Genomic DNA, 27120 nt, shown 5'->3' with positions numbered 1-27120 from the left:
TTCACTGTATGTGCACAGAATCCCTTTTCACTGTAAGTGAAAGTTAACAGTCTCACTGTATATAAAAGATTGCCATTTCACTAAATATGCAAATATTCTTGCTTCACCGGAGAGATTCATGTCTCACTGTACATTGCAGTTTCCAGTTTCATTCTACGTAAGAGATTGCTGTCTCACTGTACGTGACAGATTCTTGTTTCACTGTAATGTATGTGCACAGATTTCAGCCTCACTGTATGTGCACAGACTGGCCCTGCTGCTGGTGCTGCTGCTTTGTTAACATGCAGACACTGACAGACTCCAGTACAGCCTCATCTATATGGAGCGCTTTGCCTCAGCATTTAGCGGGCCTCCATCAGCCATCCATCCAAAGGCATGCTGCTATGCTAGTTAGCATAATGTTAGAGTTCATGCTGCGAGCCTCTACTCATCAACACATAAGTGTGTAGAAATGGAGGGGCGGCAATCTGTTATTAGAGCTCTGGGAAAAGCAAAGCTGCAATTACACAGCAGAGTACTGTAAATAAAAGTGCATGTGTGATATACTAAAATTGCTTATATAAACATTCATTAATGAGACATGCTCTACTAGATATTCCCATTACATCTCAGCCAAGTATTTTGTAATATACATTGAATTGATTGGATAAATTGATATTCACTCTACAGCGAGATCTGATCTTGTGCACTATAGTAATATTTTCTGTAAGTAAGGTGCTCTGTTTGATTACCTGGTGTCCTGTGGGCGGTACTTGTCACATCCTGAGGGGGAAGGGTAGGCGTAACTGTGTCAGGAATGGTGGTAGATTCTAAAATAAAGTAAAAAACAGCACGTTTTAGAAATAAGCCTGACTGAGAAAACAAAAACGTGTGAGGCACAATTAATATCCTCTAAAGAAGATCATTGTACCAGTGCTGATGAATACACAAGTCTCCCTAACTTACACATAGTGTCTGGCAAACACTCCTAAAATAAGAAATGACAGAATAATCATACATGATCGCACACAGGCATGCATGCACACCAGCATCTGTCCCCCAAAAAGTGGCCACAGCCACCAGACACACATAAACCAGGCCGAGACAATTAAAAATGTGCACATGCACCACATGCACACATTGTGCGTTTACAATAAGATAAATATTAAAAAACCACAACTAGAAAAAAAAATTCTAAGCATCTGAGAGCTATTTACTGTGAAGTGCTCTTATAGAGAGAGAGAGAGCATATTCTCTAGATTATAGCTTCATCACCACTGCCATTCCACCTCAGACAACTGCAGTTACTGTACCAGTTACCCACAATGCATTTAAAAGTGAAACCATTGCTGCCACAGCTATTTTCCATGAGTCACCACACAAGACTTCCAAAGACATTATTCCCTCCTCTGACTGTCTCTCGCTCGCTTTCATTTTTATACAGTACAGCAACATACAGTAGTTGACTTCTTTAGCTTTATTTCTCTTCTTTCTCTCCACGTCTCTCGCCAATAAGTGACGCGAGTTTTGGCCAAAATGACACAAGCCAGACAGCAACAAAGCAATTGCAACAGCGCTCTTACATGGTTTCTGCGGTGATAATTTGTTATGACGGAAAATGTTAAATCAGCCGTTGCATCTCTCTTCGTTCCCTGCGGGGGATCAAGCGAAGGAAGATTTAGAGACAACGAGGCGTAAATGAGTAATGATTGTCAGCTCTTAAAGTCATTAATGTCATTACTCTTAACAATTCCCTGCTTAATTGGCAAATACGTGAGTGGCGTAACACTAATCATGTAGACACTTTAGCACAACATGAAAAGGAGAGGCCTACTGTAATATTAATATGTTATTAATTTCTATAAGCGGGTGCGTACATGAAAGGGATGCACCAGCTGGCGGCTTCTGACATTAAACTCTATTAATTTTCTGCCCTTTACAAATGCAATTAACCTCCTGGGAACTGAGAACTCTCTGTTAGGTAACACACCTTTCTTTCTTTAGCCTCACATACATAAAGTATGACACACTCCTGTCCTGTCTAATGTGCACTACTGTTCAGTAAGAATTTTTGTAATGTTTTTTTTATTATGTTTTTTAAGGCTGCATTTATTTGATCAAAAATCAAGCGTAGCGTCAGTTCTGGCAGGTCAGCTGATCCACGTCTACCTATAGGAATATGACGCCTATCACTGTATACATATATAAGCTCCTTCAGTATTATCAGCAGCTATCACGTTTCTCAGGAGCTAATTACCCTCCTCCATCCCCAGCTCCTCCTCTCGTCAGTCAGTTTGGCATTCTGATTCCCCTCGAATCAGAATAAATTCTCGAATTATGTTGTATTTTAAAATCTTGAATGAATGATATCTGCAATACATTCATGTTGGTTCTGTTCTGTTTACCCTAAGGGGGGTTATTGTTGCTGTCCTGCTCTTATCCATGCTAGGCTGCATGGGTGCGCAGGGAGTTCTCGCCCAGAACAGAACCATACCGCCAATCCAAACTGTATGCTTGTCAATCGTATTTGACGATAGTGGTCCTGACAGAAATACAGTAAAACAGTAATATTGTGAAATATTATTACAATTAAAAATAACTTTTTTTTATTTTTGAATAAATGGTAAAGTTTACTTTTTTTCTATGATGGCAGAGCTGAATGTTCAGCATCATTACTCCAGTCAGTGTCATATGATCCTTCAGAAATCATTCTGGTATGCTTATTTGCTCCTTAAGAAACATTACTAATGTTGAAAACATTTTATTTTTGTATATACACTACCGTTCAAAAGTTTGGGGTCGGTACGATTTTAAATACTTTTAAAAGAATTCTCTTCTGCTAACCATGGCAGCGCTTATTTGATTAAAAATACAACAAAAATCAGTTATAGTATTAAATATTATTCCAGTGTAAATCAGCTGTTTTCTGTGTGAATATATAGTAAAGTGTAATTTATTCCTGTGATCAAAGCTGAATTTTCAGCATCACCAGTGTCAGTGTCTTCAGTGTCAAATGATCCTTCACAAATCAGTATAATTTGAGGATTTGATGCTCAAGAAACATTTATTATTATTATCAATGTTGAAACAGTTGTTGGTCTGTCAGTTGTACAGTTTTTTTTTTTTTTTTTTAGGATTCTTTGATGAATAGGAAGTTCAAAAGACTTTTGTAACATTATAAATGTCTTTACTGTCACTTTCGATCAAATTAATTATTCCTTGATAAATAAAAGTATTGATTTCTTTCCTCCAAAAAATAAAAATAAAATTCTCACTGACCCCAAACTTTTGAACGGTAGTGTATATATATATATATATAGTAAGTTGAAATCTAATTATATACCATTACAAACTTTGAATCGCTTTTAATCATTTCAATGCATCTTTGCTGAGTAAAAGTATTATTTTCTTTAAAAAAAAAAAACTTTTACATAGTAGTGTATATGTTTCTGTTAAAGGTGTTAACAGGGAGGTCAAAATGAGCCAACATGAGCACAAGTGGTTCATCATTGTATCATTGGCTCATTCAACAAGTCTGAACACTTACCTGTTAATTAGCTAATGTTCAACATTATTTACAATTATTTTTAAACTGACACCAGATATTTCCCTTAATGTGATTTCTATATACCCATATGTGAAATATGCTGCTAATTCCTCCTTATACCTGAAGCTCCAGCTATGGATCAGAGCAAGACATGGCAATTGATTTCCAATATGCTCTAAAGCTCTATTGATGCAGCCAATTGATCTGGATCCCAGAACTCTCTGGGCGTTGCCTGAGATTTCCTCCACAGCCTGATAACACATTAAGGCCACGAAATGTTTACAAGTCTCAAAGACAGACCAGATATTTACAAGCAAGGGCTGGTTTTGGGGTCACTCCTCCTCACCCTGAATGATTACCTTGTTTTTAACCTCTGAATTCAGGGCACAGAGCGGAGTTAGCCCTGTTTCCAGCCTCATGGGCCCCGCTGAGCCTTGGCAATCTCTGACTCAGCGTTTTCATAGCAAGATGGAAAAAATGTTCAATTACATAGAAAGCCTTGGAGTAAATGTGCCCCTGGCAGGCAGACCGGCTGTACTTCAGCGCCTGACTGAGATCTTGAGCAGAGACAGCATAGCAAGGAAAAACAAAGAGATTGTGTGGAGTACCAAACAAAGAACAGGAGTCAGACCGGATCAGCAACTGTGAAAGTGATCATCAAAGCTGATGTGGCGAATTATAACAATGTGTTCATGTACACAACCACATTAAACGAAATAGTAAGCATGCTCCAAACATGCACACACACACAAAAACGCATACTTAATCACTGATGCTTATTCATAGGCAACCTAATTAAACATTTCCAACTTGAAAGACCAGTCGTTTGGCCTCCAGAATTCAAAAACAAAGCCATTTTCCAGCGGCACTGAACTAATTAAAGCTTTTGTCTCTGTTTCTTTTGAACACAGAAAGTAACAGAAGGTTTATCGTGTTATATCTCAGCTAGTAAATTCCCCAAATACAAACGCACAGATACATACTGAGTTCAGACAGGCCTGTGCTTGGCCTCTGATAAGGACTTTCATCTGGAGCTCAGTTAAACCAACAAATCATCTCCAGGAGATAGATATCTAATATGCTTCACATGCCTAGAAATATTCAGGGCGAAAGTGTTCATATTCACATCAGATGTCCTCCGAGAACCCTGCTTCAAAAACAACAACGGCGATTTCAAAAAACAATCTTCAACCGGCTTGATAGAGAGTGAATGCTTATCACAAACATTTCAAATCTCTTCGAAACAGTTTTTAAGTTTATACACTGCACCTAACCATGGCTAGAATGCTACGGCGGGTTGTTTAACGCCATATACTGTAACCAATCACAAACCTTCATATTGCTTGGCTCATTAAATATCCAAATAGCAGTTGTGTTATTAATCATGTTATACAAACCAATAATTGGAAGTCACAGTGTCATTTAGCATTATGTTTCAGAAAATCTCAAGAGATAGTGAACACAAAAACGAAAATTCCAACCCAATCTCATGAGAAAAAGTAGCTATTCTACAAGAAAGAAAAAAATAAGTATGAAGGTCCACCCCAAACTTTACTGTCAGTGGGACGTAAGCACATCAAAAACATACAGCTTCATATGAATTTGCCACTAATTCACTAAAACATAAAATACTTATGAATTGCCATGAGAGTGTGTTGGGAAAACTCTGTCATCATTTGCTCACAGTCATGTCGTTCCAAACATGCATTTCTTTATTTCTTATGCAGAACACAAAAAATATGATATTCTGAAAAATGTCTGTTTTTTTTTTTTTTTGTCTGTACAATAAAAAAATGTTTTGGACTCCATTGACTGTCATTGCTTGGACAAGAACAGCTGAAATATTCTTCAAAATATCTTGATATCATAATATCTGTTCTCCAGAAGAAAGAATGTCAAACAGGCTTTGACAGAATTTTCATTCAGTTTCTAGTAGGAGAGCTGTACTATACAAAGACAACTGTACAAAGACTGAAGTAGGCCTTATTTTATAATAAAGAGGAGGGAAGATGTGCAGTATGGAAAAAGAGGAGGGGAGGAGTGGAGATCAACCTAAATATTTACACTGGGAGGATATGAAGAATGACATGTGGGCTTTGTGGGTAAATGTCTGTGTGCAAACACGGGTTGTGTAGGGGGACTACACTAAACAGAAACATGTGGATGAGAACTACAAAGCGCCAATTCAACTAGATCAGGGGAGCGGTTGTCCTTCAGCTCACATGCATCCATCCTGATAGAGAAGTAGCAGGGAAAGATGGTGAGGGAGACCCTCGGTTTTGGCGAGAGAATGAGGTCGAGCCGGAGAGAAATGATTACACTCTCCTTGTCAAAGATGATAAGAACAGGAAACAATTTTCCATCACATCTCCAGCTGCCCCGGCAAGGAACGAAGAGTGGAACGCTGTGTCCTAAACCACACCCACTGTTCCCTTGACGGACAGCCACAGGCCCTGCCCGCACATCTGAGAGTGATCAGTGAGTACTGCACATCCTGACAGTAACGACATATATGATGTTACAAAAGATTCTATATCAAATAAATGCTGTTCTTTTAAACTCTCTATTCATTAAAGAATACTGGAAAACAGTTGTACACAACTGTTATTTTAAAAACAGTTATTTCAAATTGTAATCATATTTGGCGATTTGTGTAACAATATTTCACAATATTACTGTTTTTGATTAAATGAATGTAGTGAACATAAGACTTTTTTCAAAACCATTGAAAAAATACAGACCCAAAACTTTTGAATGGTAATGATTTGATTTGAATGGTAACTTGCGATTTTAAAACCCATGTGTTGATTTGTACTCATAATTTTCATACATTGCTGATTTTTGTACTTCTTGGCTAAGGCAGTTAGCATCCAGTCACTGTAGCCATTCCATTCACAGCTGTTGTTTGAAGTCCTTACTGTCTTCTGTGAACAGCAGTAACCCTGTGCTCCTGAATCTCAGCATCCTCACTCAGCCCGAGCGGGAGAGAAGTTTAGCCGAGCCTAGTCTCAAAGGGTTGCATGCTGTGTTAAAGGCGTCTCCCTCCAGCTTCTTCAATTTTGAGATGCGCTACACCCAGCAGAGGTCACTGTCCTCTCTCTCTCTCTCTCTCTCTCTCTCTCTCTCTCTCTCTCTCTCTCTCTCTCTCTCTCTCTCTCTCTCTCTCTCTCTCTCTCTCTCTCTCTCTCTCTCTCTCTCTCTCTCTCTCTCTCTCTCTCTCTCTCTCTCTCTCTCTCTCTCTCTCTCTCTCTCTCTCTCTCTCTCTCTCTCTCTCTCTCTCTCTCGACGTTGAGTCCAGCTTGACGTTGAGTCCAGTAATGAATAATAGACAAGGGTGCCTGATTGAAATATCTAAAGTCCCTCTGTGTGTCTTCCACGGTCTTGCTCACACAAGGTCTGTCTGCCACGCCTCTGTTTATTTATTCATCAATTCATTATTTCTCTCCTTGTGTCCCTCACTCCAAATTTCCTTCCTCTGGGAGAGTGATGGGATTTGGGGACAAAATCGTTGCTTAGCTGCAGCTCAGAATAACTCCAGGAATGTATGACCTTGGTTTGTGTGAGTTTGTACAGTATACAGAAGTAGTATGATATATGTGTGTAATATTTATAGTCAGATTGTCATTATAATCAAATAACCCCTGGAGATCAGAACTACGACACAGAGTATATGACTTTACATTATCCTGCTTATGCCAAGGCTCCTTACCAAATCAATGGACAGTAATATAAATTTGAGCCTAAATTACTTTAGCATGTGAGAAGAAAGAGACTGTGGAATGATATGAGAGAAACTGGTTGCTGGGGACAATAGTCAATTATACAGCTATGCAGTCATTATATAAAAATACTTGACCGCAGAATGTCACAATCGACCAATCAGAATCAAGTATTCCAGAGCGCCATGTAATAATAACTTCTAATAATCTCTCTCTATATGAAATTAAATGTGTGCATGTGTGTGTTCAGTCAGTAGACGACTATGAACGCGGTGGCAGATGTGTGTGATTGGCGTAAACATCTCTGTGCAGTGAAGTGAGACTGATGTAGCCCTGTGAATATTTAACGTCTCTCTCTTTCCGCGAATCCCCACGGCCGCTCAAAATCAGAACAACAGCAGCCCCGGCCCCTGAGTCCCTCACCCTCGCTCCACAGCTGCAAACAACCACAATTTACAAAAGTACAGTTTGCTTTGGAGCACCGAATTAGGACAAGCTCACTCAAACCGTAGGTCTGTATGTTTTTTGTTGTCAAACGGCTCCTTTGAGGACCGGTACTAGTGATCACCATGGAGGTGCTTAACAGATGGTAGGAAACGAAACAACCATAATGTTGGGGCTTATGGACGGAAACGAAAAAAGTACAAAAGGAAAATAAACACAAATCAAAGTCACATGTAAGTATATGTAACACTGCTGTAGCTGGGGGCGGTGTGTTTATTATTTTCAATTAAATTCTGACCGTAAAATCTAACAGGATGAGCCACATTGAAGTTGCTGCCAATATCCAATGAATACACACACCTGTGACCGCACATCATTTGCATATAAAGTTGCTACAGGCAATGTAAACAGCCTACAGCTAGGCTAATGAACTTTATTAGTCACCGGATGAATTGATTATCATGATTATAATTAATCTGCTTTGTGACATGTCCAAAGTCATAGAGTAAAAAATGTCAAAACAAAACACTCAAACCGCAGGTCTATATGTTTTTTTTTTTTTGCTGTCAAACGGCTCATTTGAGGACCGGTACTGGTATGGATGACTGTGGATGTGCTTAACAGATGGTAGGAAACGAAACAGCCATAATGTTGACATTCCCATCCAAAATTCAAAGTCACATGCAAGTGTATATAACTCAAGTGTGTTTGTGTGTCTCGGGATCTGTATGTGATTAGATTTACTGTGGAGATTAGGAACTGGGGCTGTAGTTTCAACAGTGAGTGGGGTAGATTGAGCCCCCTGTGTCTCGAACATCTGGTGCGCAGTTGTGCACTGCGGAGCCTTGCCGCACTGTCATCGCATTCCCTCACGCAAACATAACCGTGTGTACACAAACACAATCGGCCGTCAGTCCATTTTTCGTCACTCATTAACTCACTGGCTTTGATCCATCCCTCATTTCTTTCTTCCGCTTTGATTATCGTCTCTTTCTCTCTCTCTTGATCTTTCGCTCTTATTCATTTATGGCCCATAGGCTCTGTAAACCCTGTATCGCGCCAAGAACCGCTGATGACACATGAAGCTTTCAGCCCGGATCTCATCTTCTGCCTGCAAAGTGCCACCAACTAACCCAGAGCCAGCACCGGCTCTCTGTCTGACTTTTCATCATGTCTTCTTCCTCCTGCACTCTTGCCATGCTAATAAACCTGGGCACTCAGCCCTGAGGCTTCCCCTGGCCTCCGCCCACATCGTCCTTTCTAGCAACTCCTCTAATGCTCCTTTGCCCCCGGCATTCCTGCAGACACAGAGCCATGAAGACAGCCCGTCGATTACTGCCCCTCGGCCTGCCGCTTTATAAAGCCCAGGCCAGGTCCAGAGGGAGCAGTCGTGTGTCCTTTTGGCTGATCGTCACGCTGTGACAGGTAAAAGATTCAGGAGGAGGATATATGAAGGACATCGGGGACAGAGAGCAAAGATGAAAGTGACAGAGTGGTTTTCTTCCTACTGCTGTAGCTGGAGGCGGTGTGTTTGTTTTGAATTAAAACTGATAATTCTGACTTTAAAAATCTGGATGGATAAACCACGTTGAAGTTGCTGCCAATAGCCAATAAATGCACACACCTGTGACCGCACATCCTTTTTTTTGTATTATTCATTAATGTGAAGTTGCTACAGGTAATGTAAAAAGCCTGCAGCTAGGCTAATGAACTTTATTACTCAGCGGATGAAGAGTTTATCGTGATTATTATTAATCTGCTTTGTGTTGTCTAAAGTCATAGAATAAAGAATGAAAACCAAAACGAAACAAAACAAAGCAAAGCAAAACAAAACAAAACAAAACACAAGAAAACACAACACAACACAACACAACACAAAACAACACAAAACAACACAAAACAAAACAAAACAAAACAAAACAAAACACAAGAAAACACAACACAAGAAAACACAACACAAGAAAACACAACACAAAACAACACAAAACAACACAAAACAAAACACAAGAAAACACAACACAAGAAAACACAACACAACAAAACAAAACAAAACAAAACAAAACAAAACAAAACAAAACAAAACAAAACAAAACAAAACAAAATAAAAAAAAACAGGTCTTACCTGGCAAGTCACAACCCAGTATCTCCAGTCTCATTCCGATGCCGGCGGGCGACCACCTCTCAGGATACACCCTGATAAACTGGGCCACAATCTCCTCGAAGCGACGGATCTCTGGGGTGTCGTAGTGTGTGTTGCCCTCAAAAATCTGGTGGAGCAGAATCACAAAGGCACTTTAGCACAGCTGTGTGACTGAGAGGAAAGCTAGTGGATATTCTCTGTTTTTGAGAAAGTCTCTGACGCAGCTCTGCAGCTCAGGTTTTAATTAACACCACCGTGGATGATTTCACTGGAATGTTATCAAAGCTTGCAGCATAATTGAATTCTGCTCTCAGAGTGGGAGATTGGGAATCTAGAAGTGAAATGCTGAGTCGCTGAGATGAGCAGGAAAGAATGAAGTAAGTCTGTTAATAATCTGATTCTGGTTAACTGTTCATTAATGTAGCCTTTTCAACGACCCACAATATTTAAATTAGCAAGATTAACTAATTAACCTAATTCAACTCCAGTTAAATTCTTCACTTCAGTCCTCTGCTGGAAAAAGCAGATTATATAATGCTTAAAGAACATATTGCAGGTGTCACGGCCGGCTCGCAAGCCGCGACAAAGAAGGAGATGACACGTTAAAGTGGTATGCAAAAAGGAATAACATTTATTAAAGTAAAAGTAATAAAGTAAGAGACTAGACCAAAACGGGAACAAGACAACAACAAAATGGCACAAGGGGAGAGCGCGCCCGTCACGACCGAAGGGAGCTGCTTTAGTTTGCCGGCATCAGCTCTAGCACAGGTGTAAACCATCAGTCATCAATGACGTCACTCACTCCAACTCCAACCTACAAAACAGGTGACAAGGACAAGCGAATCCACACGATATGACCCACACTGGGGTCGTAACACCTCCCCCCATAAAAAAAAAAGGGTGGACATTTATGAAAACCCGTCACCCGACAACTCTCCAAACTTGAAAGACCCACCACTCTGTAATACTCTCCAATATCCTCAGCAACCACGGGCCCTGTGGAAGCAATTTAAGACAGACAAGCAGAGCAAAACATGGTTAGTCAATAAGTTAAAAAGAATAAGGAGCTCTAGACAATGCGTCAGCTACCACATTGTCAGTCCCCTTGATATGTCGGATGTCAAGTGCATATGATTGCAAGAAAAGGCACCAACGAGTCAACCGTTGGTTTGGACACCGCAAAGAATGTAAATAGACAAGCGGATTGTGGTCTGTATACACAACCAATGGGTCTGACACGGATCCCACATACACTTCAAAGTGTTGCAAAGCCCAAATCAAAGCTAATGCCTCCTTTTCAACCACCGAATAATTCAACTGATAAGAATTAAACTTTTTTGAGAAGTAGCTAACTGGACAATAAATTCCTTCCTCCCCAGCCTGTAACAACACTGCTCCAGCACCCACATTGCTAGCATCCACACATACCTGAAAAGAACGATCAAAACGAGGCGCTGCCAACACAGGAGTGGATGTAAGCAGTGATTTAGCTGCCTCAAAAGCCTCCTGACAGGTAGATGTCCAAACAAAAGCTACTTTTGCTTTCAACAGATCAGTGAGAGGGGCTACCACGGTAGAAAAATTCCTGCAAAATCCCCGATAGTAACCTACTAACCCTAAAAACCGCATCAACTCCTTCTTAGTAGTAGGAGACGGAAAGTGATCAATGGCCTCAACCTTAGCCCGAACTGGTCGCACACACCCCTGTCCAACTACCTTACCTAGGTAAGTCACAGTGCCCTTGGCAAACTCGCATTTAGCCAGATTGACGGTCAGGCCAGCCTCTTCAAGATGAGAGAACAGGGCTGCGATATGCTTCAAGTGCTGCTCCCATGAATCACTGAAAACTACTACATCGTCTAGATAGACGGCCACTCCCTCTAACCCAGAAACAACCCTATTCATAAGCCGCTGAAAGGTTGCAGGCGCATTTCTAAGGCCAAAACTCATAACGTTATAAGAGAATAACCCCTCCGATGTAATAAAAGTGGAAATCTCTTGAGCTCTCTTGGTCAATGGAACTTGCCAATAGCCTTTAAGCAGATCGAACTTGCTTACAAATTTCGCCGACCCAACCCGGTCAACACAATCCTCAATACGAGGCAGTGGAAATGAGTCTGGTTTTGTTACTCTATTTATTTTACGATAGTCGGTGCAAAACCGATAAGTACCATCAGGTTTATTCACAAGCAAGCAGGGAGATGCCCAACTAGAAAATGAAGGTCGTGCAATATCATGATCCAGCATATACTGCACTTCAGCGTTAAAATGCAGGAGTTTATTTGGGGACACCCGATAAAAATTCTGGCGAATGGGCTTCGAATCCCCAACATCAATATCGTGCTCCAACCAATGTGTACGCGAAGGTACATCACCAAATAAGGAAACATGATTATTAACAATATCAATCAAATCACCACATTTATCCTCAGGCAAATGAGCCAGCATTTTATAAAAATGTTTAAGAGTCTCTGAATTTTTTAAACGTCCCAATAGTACTGTATCATCTGGAAAAGAAACTCCCTCATCTATTTCCTCCCCCACAAGCGAAACTCTCTCAACTGCTAATGCAGGTTTCACCTCATCGTCTGACATCTTGTGAGAACGGCAATAATAGGGCTTCAACAAATTTACATGACACAACTGGGTGGACTTTCTTCTCTCTGGCGTGGCAATCAGATAGTTTAAGTCAGTAACTTGTTTTTCTACCACATACGGACCTGTAAACCGAGCTTGAAATGGGGAGCCCTCAACAGGTAGCAGAGCCAAAACCTGATCGCCAGGCATGAATTTCCGTTCCTCAGTTTGTCGATCGAAAATAGTCTTCATACGCTTTTGTGAAGAATGCAATTGTTCCTTTGCCACCTTACCTGCTTCATATAACCTACGCTTAAAATCATTCACATAACTTATCAAGTTTTTTGGTGGTGCACTTTCAAGTTTGGAGAGTTGTCGGGTGACGGGTTTTCATAAATGTCCACCCTTTTTTTTTTATGTTTCAGTTAATGAACGTGCCAAGTTCATTACAAAATAACCGAACGCAACAAAAACGCTTCCCAAATCACGTCGACAAATAACAGGAATTTTCAAAGGTTAGCAAACGAGCGGACGAGCCCCCATTTGTCACGGCCGGCTCGCAAGCCGCGACAAAGAAGGAGATGACACGTTAAAGTGGTATGCAAAAAGGAATAACATTTATTAAAGTAAAAGTAATAAAGTAAGAGACTAGACCAAAACGGGAACAAGACAACAACAAAATGGCACAAGGGGAGAGCGCGCCCGTCACGACCGAAGGGAGCTGCTTTAGTTTGCCGGCATCAGCTCTAGCACAGGTGTAAACCATCAGTCATCAATGACGTCACTCACTCCAACTCCAACCTACAAAACAGGTGACAAGGACAAGCGAATCCACACGATATGACCCACACTGGGGTCGTAACACAGGTAAAAAAAAAAATCTAAATTAACATATAACCTTGTATGAAAATACCATATGAAAAGTTAATGCAGGATGTAAAATGTTTTAAAACGACATAAGGGCACTAATTTAGTAGATAAAGTGAGCGTTTCTTGGACTGCTCTCGTAAAAACGGCTTTTTTTTTTTCAAAATCACGTCATTTTACGTCACGCTAGGGAGCCTCAGCCTCGGCTCAGTGCAGAGTAGGCTGGTATTCAGTGAGAGCGGCCGTGAGTCAGTGTGTTTTCGGTAGTTTTTTATTTTAATTTATCATCGTCATGGTAAATTATTGTTTGTGGAGGTTGCAAAAACTCCGGCCTGTCAGGACATCGAGTCCACAGGTTTCCATAACAAGAAAAGGGACGGTGTTGTATATCTTTCGTGCCTGATGCGGTTTGTGCAGGTGAAGAGACGGGATTTCTCTTCCGCATCGGCTTCGAGAACCGCGGTCGTGTGTACTTCAGATCGGAGGATTATCATCCCGGCGATATGATGGAGTTCAACATGGGATGCCGAAGCAAAAATATTGATCGTCTAATACTGTACCATTGGCATGAAATAGTGTGATATAGGTAGTCATGCCCTAAATAGAGGCAACTTGTAATTGAAAAACAAAATTACTCAGGTTGTTTAAATATTCAAATCTTTAATTTTCTGTTTATGTTATAACCCAGGTGAAAAATATGTATTAAAAATGTACTTGGGTATGTTTTTTGTACAATAGAAATATACTCAAGTATAGTTTTTATACATTTAATAGTATAAATCTACCCTAAAAATACTAATGTCTGCTGGCCTGATATACGATGGTAATAATCTGTACAATATTGTGAGCACAGTGTATATCGTTAGCGAACGTGTATATCTATAAGCACGTCTCTCACCAAGACACCTGTCCTGTTCTCCACTGGTTCTCACACCACAACTCATGGTTTCTCTGACCGTTCTGTCTGAGATTAGCCCTGGCCTGTCCTGCTCTCTTGGCAGCATAGCAGGCTCATAATTGTATGGCTGTGGTCCGTCATACGAGTAAGTACTTCCTCAGCGTCCGAAATGTCATTGCGATCCATTGTTTTCCTGTTGTTTGAATCGACCGCTCTCCCGCCCGTTACGTCACGCCCGCCACGCCCATTTTCAGACGCGGAAGTAAGATTTTCTCACAAAAACGACTCCAGAAGCTTCTGTAGCGTATTTATAAGTATATTTTAAAGAAAATCTAGTTCCTACATTATTTTTCTATACATTGACTCGTTGGGTCCTCTAACCTGCAATATGCCCTTTAAGATGGGAAAGCAGGGTCCTGACTTAACTGACTTAACCAGCTCTTGACTAAAACGGACTACCAGGTCAAACCCAGGTTCACCCAGCTGATCAACCAACTAGACCAGTGTTCCTCAAATGGTTGAGTTTGAGCTAAACTCAGCAATCCTGATCTAGACCAACCTGAACCAGACTGGGCCAGTTAAAAACGATGTTTCACTTTAACTAATTATCACTTTAACTCTTTAACCCAGGGTTCCTCAAATCCGGTCCTGGATTTGCCCTTGTCCTGCAGTTTAGTTCAGACCCTGATGAAACTCACCCATCTGCAATTTTCTATTAATCCTGAAGACTTTGATTAGCTTGTTCAGGTGTGTTTGTTTCGGGTTGGAAGTAAACTCTGCAGGGCAGGAACCCTGAGGAACCCTGCTTTAACCTGATTTCTCAACTGATTAATAGACCATAGTTTGGAAGCAGATTCAAAATAAAATAATTAAAAAGAATTAAATAAATAACACTGTAAATCAGACCCAGCTCTCATTTGCTCATTTTCTGACCCATGATAACGACATTCCCATCCTTGGTTTCATTAACCAGAAAAACTTGATTGTTGTGATAGCACTAAAAATCCAGTTTAGTTCTCACCTTTGGGAAATTGGTCTTGGAGTCGATGATGTAGCTCCAGTCTTTTCCATTCAAGCTGTGGGACAGTTTATACTTCCGCACAAAGGCCCGGTTCTCGGCACTGGTACTGCCGTCCACCCCGCGGGCCCCTTGCGTGATGATACCCCGTACGGTTTTGGGGACTCCCAGGTCCACCTGCAGCCATTCTTCACCGGCCACGGGCTGCGCGGGACTGGGGAACCATCCTGAGCGGCTGGCCACCAGCCGGGCGGCACCTGTGGCCCCGTGGATGTCCCTCATGGAGGAGGCTGAGATTTGAGAGTCTGGCAGGAGGCCGGAGAGCATTCCCTGCATCTCGGAGCATGGAGCGTCTGAACGGAGGATGGACAAGAAGATGAGTTATGGTGAAGCAAAGGGGAATTGACATTTTAAGGCTGGAGAGATCAATGTTTCATGTTGTTATGTCATGAGAGAGGCCTTAGGAGTAAATAATAAATAAACAGAGCATGTGAGGGTGTGTTTTTTTGGGTCTACGGAGTGGGTGTTTGTGTGTAGGATTTATTACAGGAAGAATTTCGTGTTCCAGGTTTGTTAGGTTCACCTCTACAGAGTTAAAAGCAAACCCACTCAGCCCAAAACAGCCATTCTCTGGCTCAACCGCCACAAATACAAAAGCTACCAGAAATAAATGATTGATTTTGGCCTATGGCTTAAACACAGAACAAAAGAACAGGAAAACAGGCTGGGGCATCTGGTTCAAGCCCATCCTAACAATCTCAGTTGAATTACACCCAGAGGTACACCCACACTCCTGACAGAAAGAGCAGTAAAACACAGATCGAGGCTAGCGGCACGAATGTGATCGATGGCTTCACAGGCATCTTTATAGGCTTGGCAGTGCCGGATATCCCGCGAGCCGAGCATCACTCTTTTGTGGGAAAGACAGGAAGGGCAGCGACAAGCCTCACTGAGAGCAGCTTGTTCTGGGCTGGATGCCCGAGGGACAACGGCCCCCGCGGGACTGCAGCAGGTCTAATATGGAGGCCAGTGGCGTGTCCGTACGTCGTTTGTGTCAGTGTTGAAAAAGACCCTGTCTCTAAAAGCGCATTTGTCCTGCTCAGTGTCGACGAAAATAGGAGCGAATCACTGTTTAATAGCGTAATGATGGAGTGTGATGTCTCTGATAACATCAGTGCAAAAGCAGCTCACCTCCTTCTTCTGCTGCAGGACATGCTAACAGAATTAGGTGACTGCTATCTCCCCATCTCCATAAATAACCAAACTCAATCAGGACCCTAAAGAGCTCTGATAAATACACATCTGAGTTCACTTGACAGGGACACAGTGGGCGTCTGGAACAATATTTGTCACGTGCTGTATCTGTGGGCCTGCTGCATATGAAAGTTCACGAGACTATCTATCTATCTATCTATCTATCTATCTATCTATCTATCTATCTATCTATCTATCTATCTATCTATCTATCTATCTATCTATCTATCTATCTATCTATCTATCATCTATCTATCTATCTATCTATCTATCTATCTATCTATCTATCTATCTATCTATCTATCTATCTATCTATCCATTCATCCATCCATCCATCCATCCGTCATTACTCCCTATCTACATCTATATCTTTAGTGAGGGAAAGAACAACAATCTCATGAAGCATTGCGAACAGCATAATCATATTAAAAACTATGGCGAAATATAAAACATATACTGTATTTTAATACACCCCGTATAAAATCAATGTTCAGTAAATTCTAAAAGTTAACAACCACAAATCAGTTCCCTTAAGGGCTGGTGAAAAATTTTAGATTGTGTATAGACTTGGAAAAAAGTTGTGTGGTGTGAGGTTTACTGACCCGTGATTTGACAGCCGTAAAGTTCGAAGCGTAAAGCGATTCCATTCTTCCATGCCTGAGGTCGGATGCGGACAAACCGAGCTAAGACTGGCTGAGGGATCCGGTTCAGGACCACCTCTGAGGGGTCTGCGTTTGCATGGAAAACCTAAGGGGAGAGAGAAAGAGAGAGAGAGAAAGAGAGAGAGACAGAGAGAGAGAGATTTACAACTATTCAGGAGGTGGTTTGGCTGAGGCCACTCATTCAAAACAAACTAACCTCGCAAACAAGCACAAACTCTCACACAGTAAGAGCTTCTTTACTGGGGTCAAGTGAGATTGTGACCTTAATCGCTGTCAAAATACACACACCAATGACTACACACATAGACGCCAATGTTAGCATAGTAAATTCAAACTTGAAATGCTGTTTCCTCCAGAATGAGTTAAAGACCACAGACATGGGTGAGAAAGTGTGGAGAGTGTTTGAAAAATCAGTTGTCAATCTATGGGCTTGAATGTTGTCACATAAAGACATAAGACCAGGCGCTACCACATGTTTTTGGGCGTTGTCATCGTTTGCATCAGTGTGTCAGATGTTTAGTATGTCAGTAGGCAATTCACAGGGTATCATAGAAATATGCCATATGCTTCAGTCACTGCATCTTGGGATGGTGAGGATGGACAAGATGACAAGCTCTGATAGAAAATCTCCATCTCTCCTTCTTCCTCAGAGACGTGAGGCTCTGTCAGGATCTTTGTCTCCAGAGAGAGGAAGTAGGAAAGAGTAGAAGGACCAGAAGAGGGCGAGTCCTGCTCCACTGCACACACAAAAAAACAAAGCCTGGACCCTAAGGACCTGACCCGTCTCAGGATCCAATGACATCCGGGCCAGCTGGCCTGGGTCAGGTCCGTCCTAGGCTGGCTTGTGCGGAGAGTGAAGGAGGAGATTAAAGGCGGATTAGAAAAAATGAGAAGAAAAAACCTTCCAACCTTTGGTAAATTGCCTCAATATATCATAAAATAAAAGTAGGAAACTATGAACTGAGGACCTGTGGTCATTAATCATTGTGCATATGTTTAGTTAAAAGCAGTGGAGACCTGGGGCAATTGTTCAATTTTTCACATATTCCATCATAACTCACAGATTGCTACAAATATACCTGCCATCTTTTGGTAAATGAAACATTTATATGTGGCAATATTTATAAAACTAATAAAATATTAACAATGCAAAAGATCCAATCACAATATTGAAATATAATATAATAACTCAGGAAGAGATAGATAGATAGATAGATAGATAGATAGATAGATAGATAGATAGATAGATAGATAGATAGATAGATAGATAGATAGATAGATAGATAGATAGATAGATAGATAGATAGATAGATAGATAGATAGATAGATAGATAGATAGATAGAAGACGAGTGAAACCTTGGGAAAAAGTGTGTGTGAGGAGAGAGAGATGCTTTAGATTAATACGTAAGTGTGTAAAGCTGTGGTCAGTAGGAAGACGCAGACATGCATAGCAGAAATCTGCTTTTGTTTAATGACCTCATGATGGAGTGTGTGACCTTTCCCCTTCACTGCCTCTGAAGTTTTTCAACACAGCACAGTATCTGAGAGCCAAGTGGTGTGTGTGTGTGTGTATGTGTGTGTGATGACTGGGGGCAAGCAGTGTGTAATATATCATCTCTTTAGTGTGTGGGAGAGTCCTATTTCTCACGATTCACTGACATAACCTAACACACACCCAGCACTTCTGAACAAAACAAACGCAGCTAGATCAAGAAGCCTGTGAAATATGAAATATTCCGGATACGTACTCATCGCAGTTGTATTATTTTAGTATTATTTATATACTATTAAATTATTTATTCATATATGAAACTTATATTTTAATATATATATATATATACCCCCATACTATAATTACATCAAGCATCATGTGGTTTTACTATTACTTTTCTAACCAGATCTATGATCGGCAAAAAACCCCAAAAAACAGTCTTGTATAAAAATGTTAGTTTACTGTTGTCCTTTGACTGGACGGCTCCCTTTCCTGGCTTTTGATTATCCAACCTGTTTAATCCAAACCAGCAGGAAACTAAGAGCTCTGAGACTACAGATGAACAGATGTATATCACATGGGATTTGGGACAGAAGGAACACTGGTCATTATGGATAAAATTCCAAGCACAAAGAAGAGAATATTAACCATGAAGATGCCAAAATGATCAAAAAGCACAGAAGAAACTAAAAGGCATAACAGGATTGAGCAGTCCAATTACTGCGAGGACGTTAGGGAGCAGGCTGAGATGAAGCTGAAGAACTGTGATTTCCCACTGGTCCTCTAAGACAGAGGAAAAGGGGAAGCGAGAGGAATGACAGAAATGACAAAGTCTCGGATTCTGACAGCAGCAGTCAATCTATAGTGGAGGTGGAGTCCAATACTGCTTCTAGCCAAACATATATTAGCGATATGAAACTATACGTTTGTTGTTCCCTTCGCTTTTTCCCACACACGTGCTCACCTGCTAATGTTTTCTTTTCATCCCTGAGCTACAACGGCCTCTGACTGGTGTTGTGTTGACAGACACACAGGTGCTGGTAATGACAGACTCCCACACACTGAAACAGGAGAACTGCTGTCAACCCTGCTGTCACGGGCCGTCTACTGATACAAGCCCACCCTCGCACCCGTTCCCTCTATTTTTTTCCCTCACACCGTCGTTTTTCCTGTTGTTTCTCTCTCACTATGCAGCGTAATCTTTGATTGATGCACTCTCTGTGTGTGCAGGCATGCCTGTAGCCAGAGACATAACAAATGGACACTGCCGTCATCGGAAGGTTTATGCTAAATTACTTTCATGAATCATGCATTTGCGTACGTTACTTATATCACGTTCCCTCCGGCACGGCTGCTAGTGTTTCCCAGCATGCAGTCTGTGGGGAGTAGCAGGTATGTGCTGTCTGTCTCAGGTGATGATGTTTTGTATGTGAGTGCGCTTTTGAGTATATTTGGTGCTATATACAAGCAGACTTTTTTCACATTTTTCTCCTATACTATTATGCAGAGGGTATTTACACATAGTAAAATGTGTTAAACAAAGCTGAGAGTACTCTTATTGGCAGATGAAAGCATTATCAAACTAGATAAATTTTGATATAAACAATATTAAAAACATAGACAAAAAAGGATCTGGGAAGTGTAGAACTAAACGTCATAGAAATTGCCGCCTCTGTTGATACGCGAGTTTGGAGTTTTGATGACAGAGAAAATCCTATAAGTAGTGATGGGCAAGTTGATTTTTGTTGTTGTTGGACACTAATGGAATTATCTGTGTTATTCATACAAAACTCAAGCTGAGGTAATCAAACGGATCCATGTCGATAGACCTAGCATCTAACAGGTCACCATGATTTTGCCAAGTACAAGACATTGTTCCTAGATCAACATATTATGTTGATCCTGGAACAACATTCCTGTCCGAAAATGTAACCCTAACCCTAACCCTATCCCTTCCCCTAACCCTATACCCACAACTCATCCCTATACGTGAATAACACAGATGTAGAAGCACCTAACCCTGGATTGTAAGCCTAAACTTGACATAAACTCTAAACTTGTCCCTCAAATATGATTATTAGATTGTAATGGTGTTTTAGGATCAACAAAAATGTTGATCCAGGACCATGTTGCACTTGGTGAAATCACCATTTCCGCATCTAACACCATTGTGGTATCAGTACTAGACGCTAGCTAAACAACTACTGAATGCGCTTTTAATATTTAACTCTTTCCCCGCCATTGACGCAATTTTCCGTCAATCCCCACCATTGACACCATCATTTTCTGGCTTTCCGCGTTTTCACCATTATACGGTAGGGGGCGCTATTACACATCTTCTGAAAGAGTACTGAATCTCCTCATCAAAACACAGGTGAAAAAGAAGCAGAAACAAGACTGATATCATATATACAGTAAACATATGCATATTTTGAAATAACGCGATCATCCACATTAAACAGCATATAAATCAAAACGGCCTAATGTTAATGAATGAAATGTCGACCCAGGACGAGCTATAGGACTGTGAATCTTTGGGGGTGTTGATGGATAATCTAATTCTGAATCCCATCCAGATGTACTCTTTGACAAAAACACAAAATGTTGCTTTTTTGTTTTACAAAACGAGAATGCATTAATCTATAATAAATGTTTTTGCTTAAAAGCAGACGGTCTTGCCTTTCTGTTGATAAATTGCATGTTCAGATATTCCTACAACAAAATAGTCTGGGGGTCAAGACATTTTAATTTTAAAATATAGTCAATATAGTACATATAATATAAAATCAACAGTTACTTTGCAACGGTACTTTACTGATTGTTTCAGAAAATCTTTGGAAACCTTTGGAAAAGCCAGTCTTTTTTAAAAAGAGGAAAACTCCATATCCCATGTATGATCAAGCACAGCTTTAGTAAAGGATAAACTAAAGAGAATGTGTTACGCTCGTGGGTTGAAGCGTAAAGATGGATCTGAAACTGATCACAGAAGAACAACCAGCAAAGCATATTGAGCTCTAACTTCTACAAGAGGGTTGGGGTGATTCCTCCCTGTTTTCGTTCTGTGTGAAAGTGAGCACTCATTTCACTCTCTCCCTCGCTCAGTCTCTCTTATGTTCTGACTCTGTGCCCACATGTGAAAAATGACTGACACGAGTAAAGTGTTTCCTCCTAAATGTTATATGCCTACTGACCTGATGTCAGCAGGACACGGCAGATTTTGTTCTGATGTAAGAACCATTGATACAAATTCAGAGATTTTCAGGAAATATATTCAGGAAAATACAAACCTTATTTTACTACATTTTCACACATATCTATTTCTTTTGCCCTGGCTGATTATATTCACTTAAGATATAACCGGCTGTGTTTATATTCAAACATTCACAGTAAAAAACTGGTCTGCCCTGGTCTATTATTATATCACGCAATTCAACTTGTTCATTTTGCACAGTCCTGTGAGTTACACGGATATTTAGCCAAACTTTAGGAGCACAACTTATAACTAAATAAATCAGGCTGAGACTATGAGGAATGGTTATTGAAATACTGTACGTCATGGAGATGCAAGGGACTTCTAATATGATCATACAACACTTGTGAAATAAGCATCTAAATAAATATATATATACTAATATTTTCATTCACACTTTTACAGCTCACATGCGACTGGTGGCCATGATTCAATGTTCTTGACGAACACCAAGTCTGACACAAAACAATGAAAATAAAGTCATGAAGACATTAAAAAATGTTTCAATGCAAGTCATGCAAAAAACACATGATCTTAAATGTGTTTTTTCCTGTTTACACAAAAGGATTGTGCCATATATCTGTGAAAAAACAGGAATCTGTTGACAGCGTATATGGCCGTAGTGCTGCTGGTCTGTCTAGACACACACACACACACACAGACCAATCAATGAGGGCAGATGTAGATTAACTCTTATATGAATTATTGAAAAATTACATCTGACAGTCCAGGAGTAGTTATATTGAAAGAACTCCTTAGAAATCCATCAGCGCAGGAAAACGTGTATATTGTGCGGGAATATTCATGAGGTGAAATGGGGTCCTCAGTGGGGGCCAACAGGGCAGGTTCCTATAGTGAGTAGTTCCTAAAAAATTAGTTTGAATTATTCAAATGTCTGGCACAAGGGGAGCCTACTAAAATAATAAAAACCTCCCAAAGTGAACCCTCTGTGAGGTTGGAGTGTGAGGACACACACACACCTCCTGTGAGATGTTGTCACTGTTAATATAATAGAATTTATGGTCGCATAAAAGTGGACACGCTCTCCCACAATGCCTGACTGCTCAGGCTGGGTTACAGAAAGCCACACGACCGCACTGGGGTCTCGGGAGCTGAAAAAGGTGCTGTGTTCCCCGCCCTGTCCATCTTTCCCCCTGTCTGTCTTTTTGTCTTTCGTTCTCTCCATCTCTCGCTGCTTTGCATTGGCTCGCTGCCACAATTTTCTTTTTCCCTCAGACTGATGTGGCCGCTGGGAAATGTGGTCAACGTTCACAGATCTGCTCGAGTCATTACTCTCTCTCTCTCGCCCTTCTCCTGCTCTCTCCCACACCTTCACGGCCGAGATGAAGATGTTGACAGAGCAGCCGGGCTCCAGTTGGCTGCAGGCCAGTGCAGGTTCAGCCTCAGAGGAGGAGAAACCCAGAGAGAAACCCACAGAAAAAGTCCTGTGACAAATTATTTTATAAGTACAAATATTCCATCTAGTCTCTAGATTAATATGAGAAAAACTGCATGTAGAATAATTATACAAGAATTAGAACATTTAAAAGAGCTTTAGATGAGGTATGTGTGCCTGTGTGCTGGCTCAGGGTCCCTGACGGCCCTTGGCTGTATATACTCTGCTGTCATAGATGGTTTTGACTGATAGTCTGCTGGTGGCACAGCAATGAGGGGCTCAGATACCTGAGGCCAAATTTGCCGTGTTGGTGCCATTCGCTGATTGCCATATGACATATGAGTGGAGCTGTTTATTGTCTAGAAAGGCTTGTGATAGGTTATGAATTTTAAATACTGGTGATATCTTTGACGAATACTAAGCATGCATCAAAAACTTAAGTGATTTAAAATGCAAATCTAAAACATTAAAATCCCTCCAAAAAAAAACAAATTTAGTGTGGAAGCTCATCTTGTGGATTACAATGTACAGAGTAAATCCTGTTCAGAGGGAAAAAGTGTAGAATATTGATTTGGTTCCTGCTTTCCTCTTAATTCCCAGTCTGCATGTGAGATTGAGTTGGAGAGATTGGAATGTGGAAACCCTCCCTCCTCGCTTTACCTTCCCCACTGTGTTTCAGAAAAAAACACTGGAAATTTCTGTTACAACACTTTCTCCTATCCCGGCTACATGTACACAAACAACTGTAAGTACAGAACCTCTTTTCATTTGATCTGATCTTGATCTAGTCATAAAATCAGGAAATAAGCATTCTTGCACTTATGGTTCCATCCTCTCAAAATCAATGTTTTTTTTTTTTTAAATGAGTTTTTGGTTAAATGCCTGAAATAAGGTCTGCGGTTAACAAAAGCTTCAGATATTTTTATATTTTATTCTATTAAAATAAATACACTAGTAATAACCCACTCGTGATTTTGTAAGCTTTTACGTGTCTTAACATAAATATACTTAACATAAATATAAAAAAATATAACATGAACATAAACATAAATTTAACATAAAGCACTTAACATAAATATATATATATAAAAAAACACTTTCTTTCCTTTTCCTTTAAATCCTCGCTTGTCTGGCTTATGCTACTCCGAGCAATGTCTGAACTTTGTATTTTGAGCACTTCTTGCATTGTTTTTGCCTCTTCACGATGACTCGCTTGGTTTAGTCCTCAGTTGTAAGTCGCTTTGGATAAAAGCGTCTGCTAAATGACTAAATGTAAATGTAAAAATGTAAATGTGTCTTGAAAATGTGGTTGTCAACAAGTGCCTAAACAGGACTACAAAAGTTGTGTTTACAATCAAACTCTTGCAAATTATTCTAACTCAAACTTTCCAACTTTAAATGAAGACTGAAAGAGTTGTTGGAAGGTATATGGTGAAGTTCGTTTATAGGATAACTGGCTTTGGGCAACTGTATTTAAAGCAACACCAAGTAACTTTTCCTCTGCGGTCGCCCTTCAGGTTGTAAGCGGAATTGTCCATTACCGCTGCCGTAAATAATTTAGCCTACCACAGCCTACTGTCGCACGCACGCTCGTTGTTGATCCAGCACCGGCTTTGGAATGAACGATGTCCACAGACAAGGTAGAGTATGTTGCATGATTTCATGAAAGTATGATGTATTGCGACATCAGAAACGAAGAAAAACTAAATAATGACTATTGTAACGCTTGACGTAAAGCAAGTCAAATTTGTAGTTTTCTTAAGTCTCATTAGAACTACAGAAACGCGACCCGATCTGGCAATCTTACATGGCGTGGTTATAGCAGATATAGGACCGCAAAGCGAATCCAGAAGTGCCTTTCACCCTGTTACGACTTAATGAACCACTGAAACGATTTTGGAAACATTATTTTAAGGTAAAAAATCTTACTTAGTGTTGCTTTAAGCTTCAAAACTTAAAACATGAGCAAAACGTGTAAGAATCATAAACTTTTGTTGGTCAAAAACTTCTGTAATCCAAAAGCCAATGGGAAAAACCAATTGAATTTTTGTCAAGGGAATCAGCAAATGTGGGAGTGTTTGGGAAACTTGTTTGGAAACGTACATCATTTTTGCAATTCTGCTTAAATTTTGGTGTAGCTAGCAGCGTAGAAACGACACACTGCTGCTTTAAGTCAACTTGGAATCAGTGCACACAGTAATTGGAAGAACAGATGATATATTTTATGACCCTCAGAGGTGTAAATGCTTCCTCTAAAACCACCATTTGTCACAGTGAATGAAAACCACATTTCCACGACCCCACTAAAGACAGGTAACTGTGTATTTTTCTTTGAGTATGTGTGAAACGGTTTCCTCAGTTCACTGAACACCTTCCGTCTCACATTCTGCCTGTGCTTCATGCAGACGACTCGACTCAAAGAGCATCTATTCTCTAGTCTATGACATCACTAAAGGTTAAACCCTCAGTGGTACACTCCCAAAGAACAGCGGATTCCTCCCGGGATCTGGCAGCGGTCTTCCATTATCCACGCGCTCCATGTGAAGCGGAGGAATGCACAGAGACGGACGAATCTGTCAGTCTGCTGTTTTGAAGTCCGAGTTGATGTCATCTCCCATGACAGCGCTCTCGGTTGCTTCGCCTCAGGATTTTACACGTAAACAGACATACCATATGCTCTCTCTCCCTATATAAACCCCTTGATGGTATTGTTAAATAAGCAAGGAATTTACCAGACCTTCATAATGATCTCGGTCAATGACCAGGCTGCTTAAAACGACCATTGCGGACCTTAGGAGCATGTGTGGGATCTTACATAAGGGACACACTCATTTTCCCCACCAGTGGAAATAGGATTGAGACCTTTCGACCTCCTTGCAATTTGAAACAGTATGTTTGAGAAAATAATTCTGTCATTACATTGATGGCTTTATCTGATAGTCTCAGGAGGAAATGTGTGGAAATGTGGGATTGGCTATATATGCATGTGTTTCTGTGTATGTGTGTGCTGTGCTAGGTTAACAATGAAAGAGATATGAATTTGTAGCTCTGCTCCAAAGCTAGACAGTATTTGACGGCATCATAGCTGCCCTCCCGGTTAAAATATTTGATATATATACCTGTTCCAAAACGTATAAATATGCATAAATATGTTGTCTTCTAAGATGTGTGGTTTTTGGCCAAATTCTAAGGCAGCATTGTATGTATCCTTCACAGAGGTGGCAATCCCATAAATCAGTGCATTAAAAGTTTGGGATCGGTAAGATTTTTAAATGTATTTCAAAAAGTCAATTATTTCTATAATGGCAAAGCTGAATTTTCAGCATTATTACTCCAGTCTTCAGTGTCACATGATCTTTCAGAAATCAATCTAAAATGCTGATTTGCTGCTCAAGAAACATTTCTCATCATTATCAGTCTTCATTATCAATATTTTTGTGGAAACTGTGATTTGACCTCTTTTTTTTTGGATTCTTCGATTAATTGAAAGTTCAAAAGAACAGTGTTTACTTGAATTAGAAACATTTTGTGACATAGATGTCTTTACTGTCTTTATAGATGTCTTTACTGATCAATTTAATGTGTCCATGCTGAATAAAAGTATTCATGTAAAATGTTCAAGCTAATTAAAAATGGCCTGCATGTGCTCATTAGTGGATTAGTAGTTAGCTTAGCAACATGATATATATAAACATTTTTTTTGCTGTGTGTAGAGTGTTTCAAATCAGTCACATATGATGTTACACTGCTGCCTCATACTGTACCTGCTTTTATACACAGGAAAGTTTTGGAACAGAGCTATGTGTGTGTGTGTGTGTGTGTGTGTGTGTGTGTGTGTGTGTGTGTGTGTGTGTGTGTGTGTGTGTGTGTGTGTGT

General features: G+C 40.4%; 1 protein-coding gene across 2 annotated transcripts in view; it reads right to left on the bottom strand.

The window, feature by feature from the left end:
• The window catches only part of nrp2b (neuropilin 2b), a 90153-nt gene that overhangs the window by 18711 nt on the left and 44322 nt on the right, over nt 1-27120 (bottom strand). For both annotated transcript variants that reach the window (XM_056251663.1, XM_056251662.1), the window contains exons 8-11: nt 17046-17190; nt 15193-15542; nt 9812-9956; nt 732-809 (exon numbers count right to left, since the gene is read on the bottom strand). In XM_056251663.1, the coding sequence (XP_056107638.1) occupies nt 732-809; nt 9812-9956; nt 15193-15542; nt 17046-17190 (718 nt within the window). The remainder of the gene's footprint in view (nt 1-731; nt 810-9811; nt 9957-15192; nt 15543-17045; nt 17191-27120) is intronic.

Source organism: Rhinichthys klamathensis, unplaced genomic scaffold (assembly GCF_029890125.1).
Source record: "Rhinichthys klamathensis goyatoka isolate OS25496 unplaced genomic scaffold, OSU_Roscu_1.1 h1tg000088l_1, whole genome shotgun sequence".
NCBI classification, from domain to species: domain Eukaryota; kingdom Metazoa; phylum Chordata; class Actinopteri; order Cypriniformes; family Leuciscidae; genus Rhinichthys; species Rhinichthys klamathensis.
The sequence above is the reverse complement of the archived record's forward strand: the minus strand, read 5'-3'. Positions and strand labels throughout refer to the sequence as shown.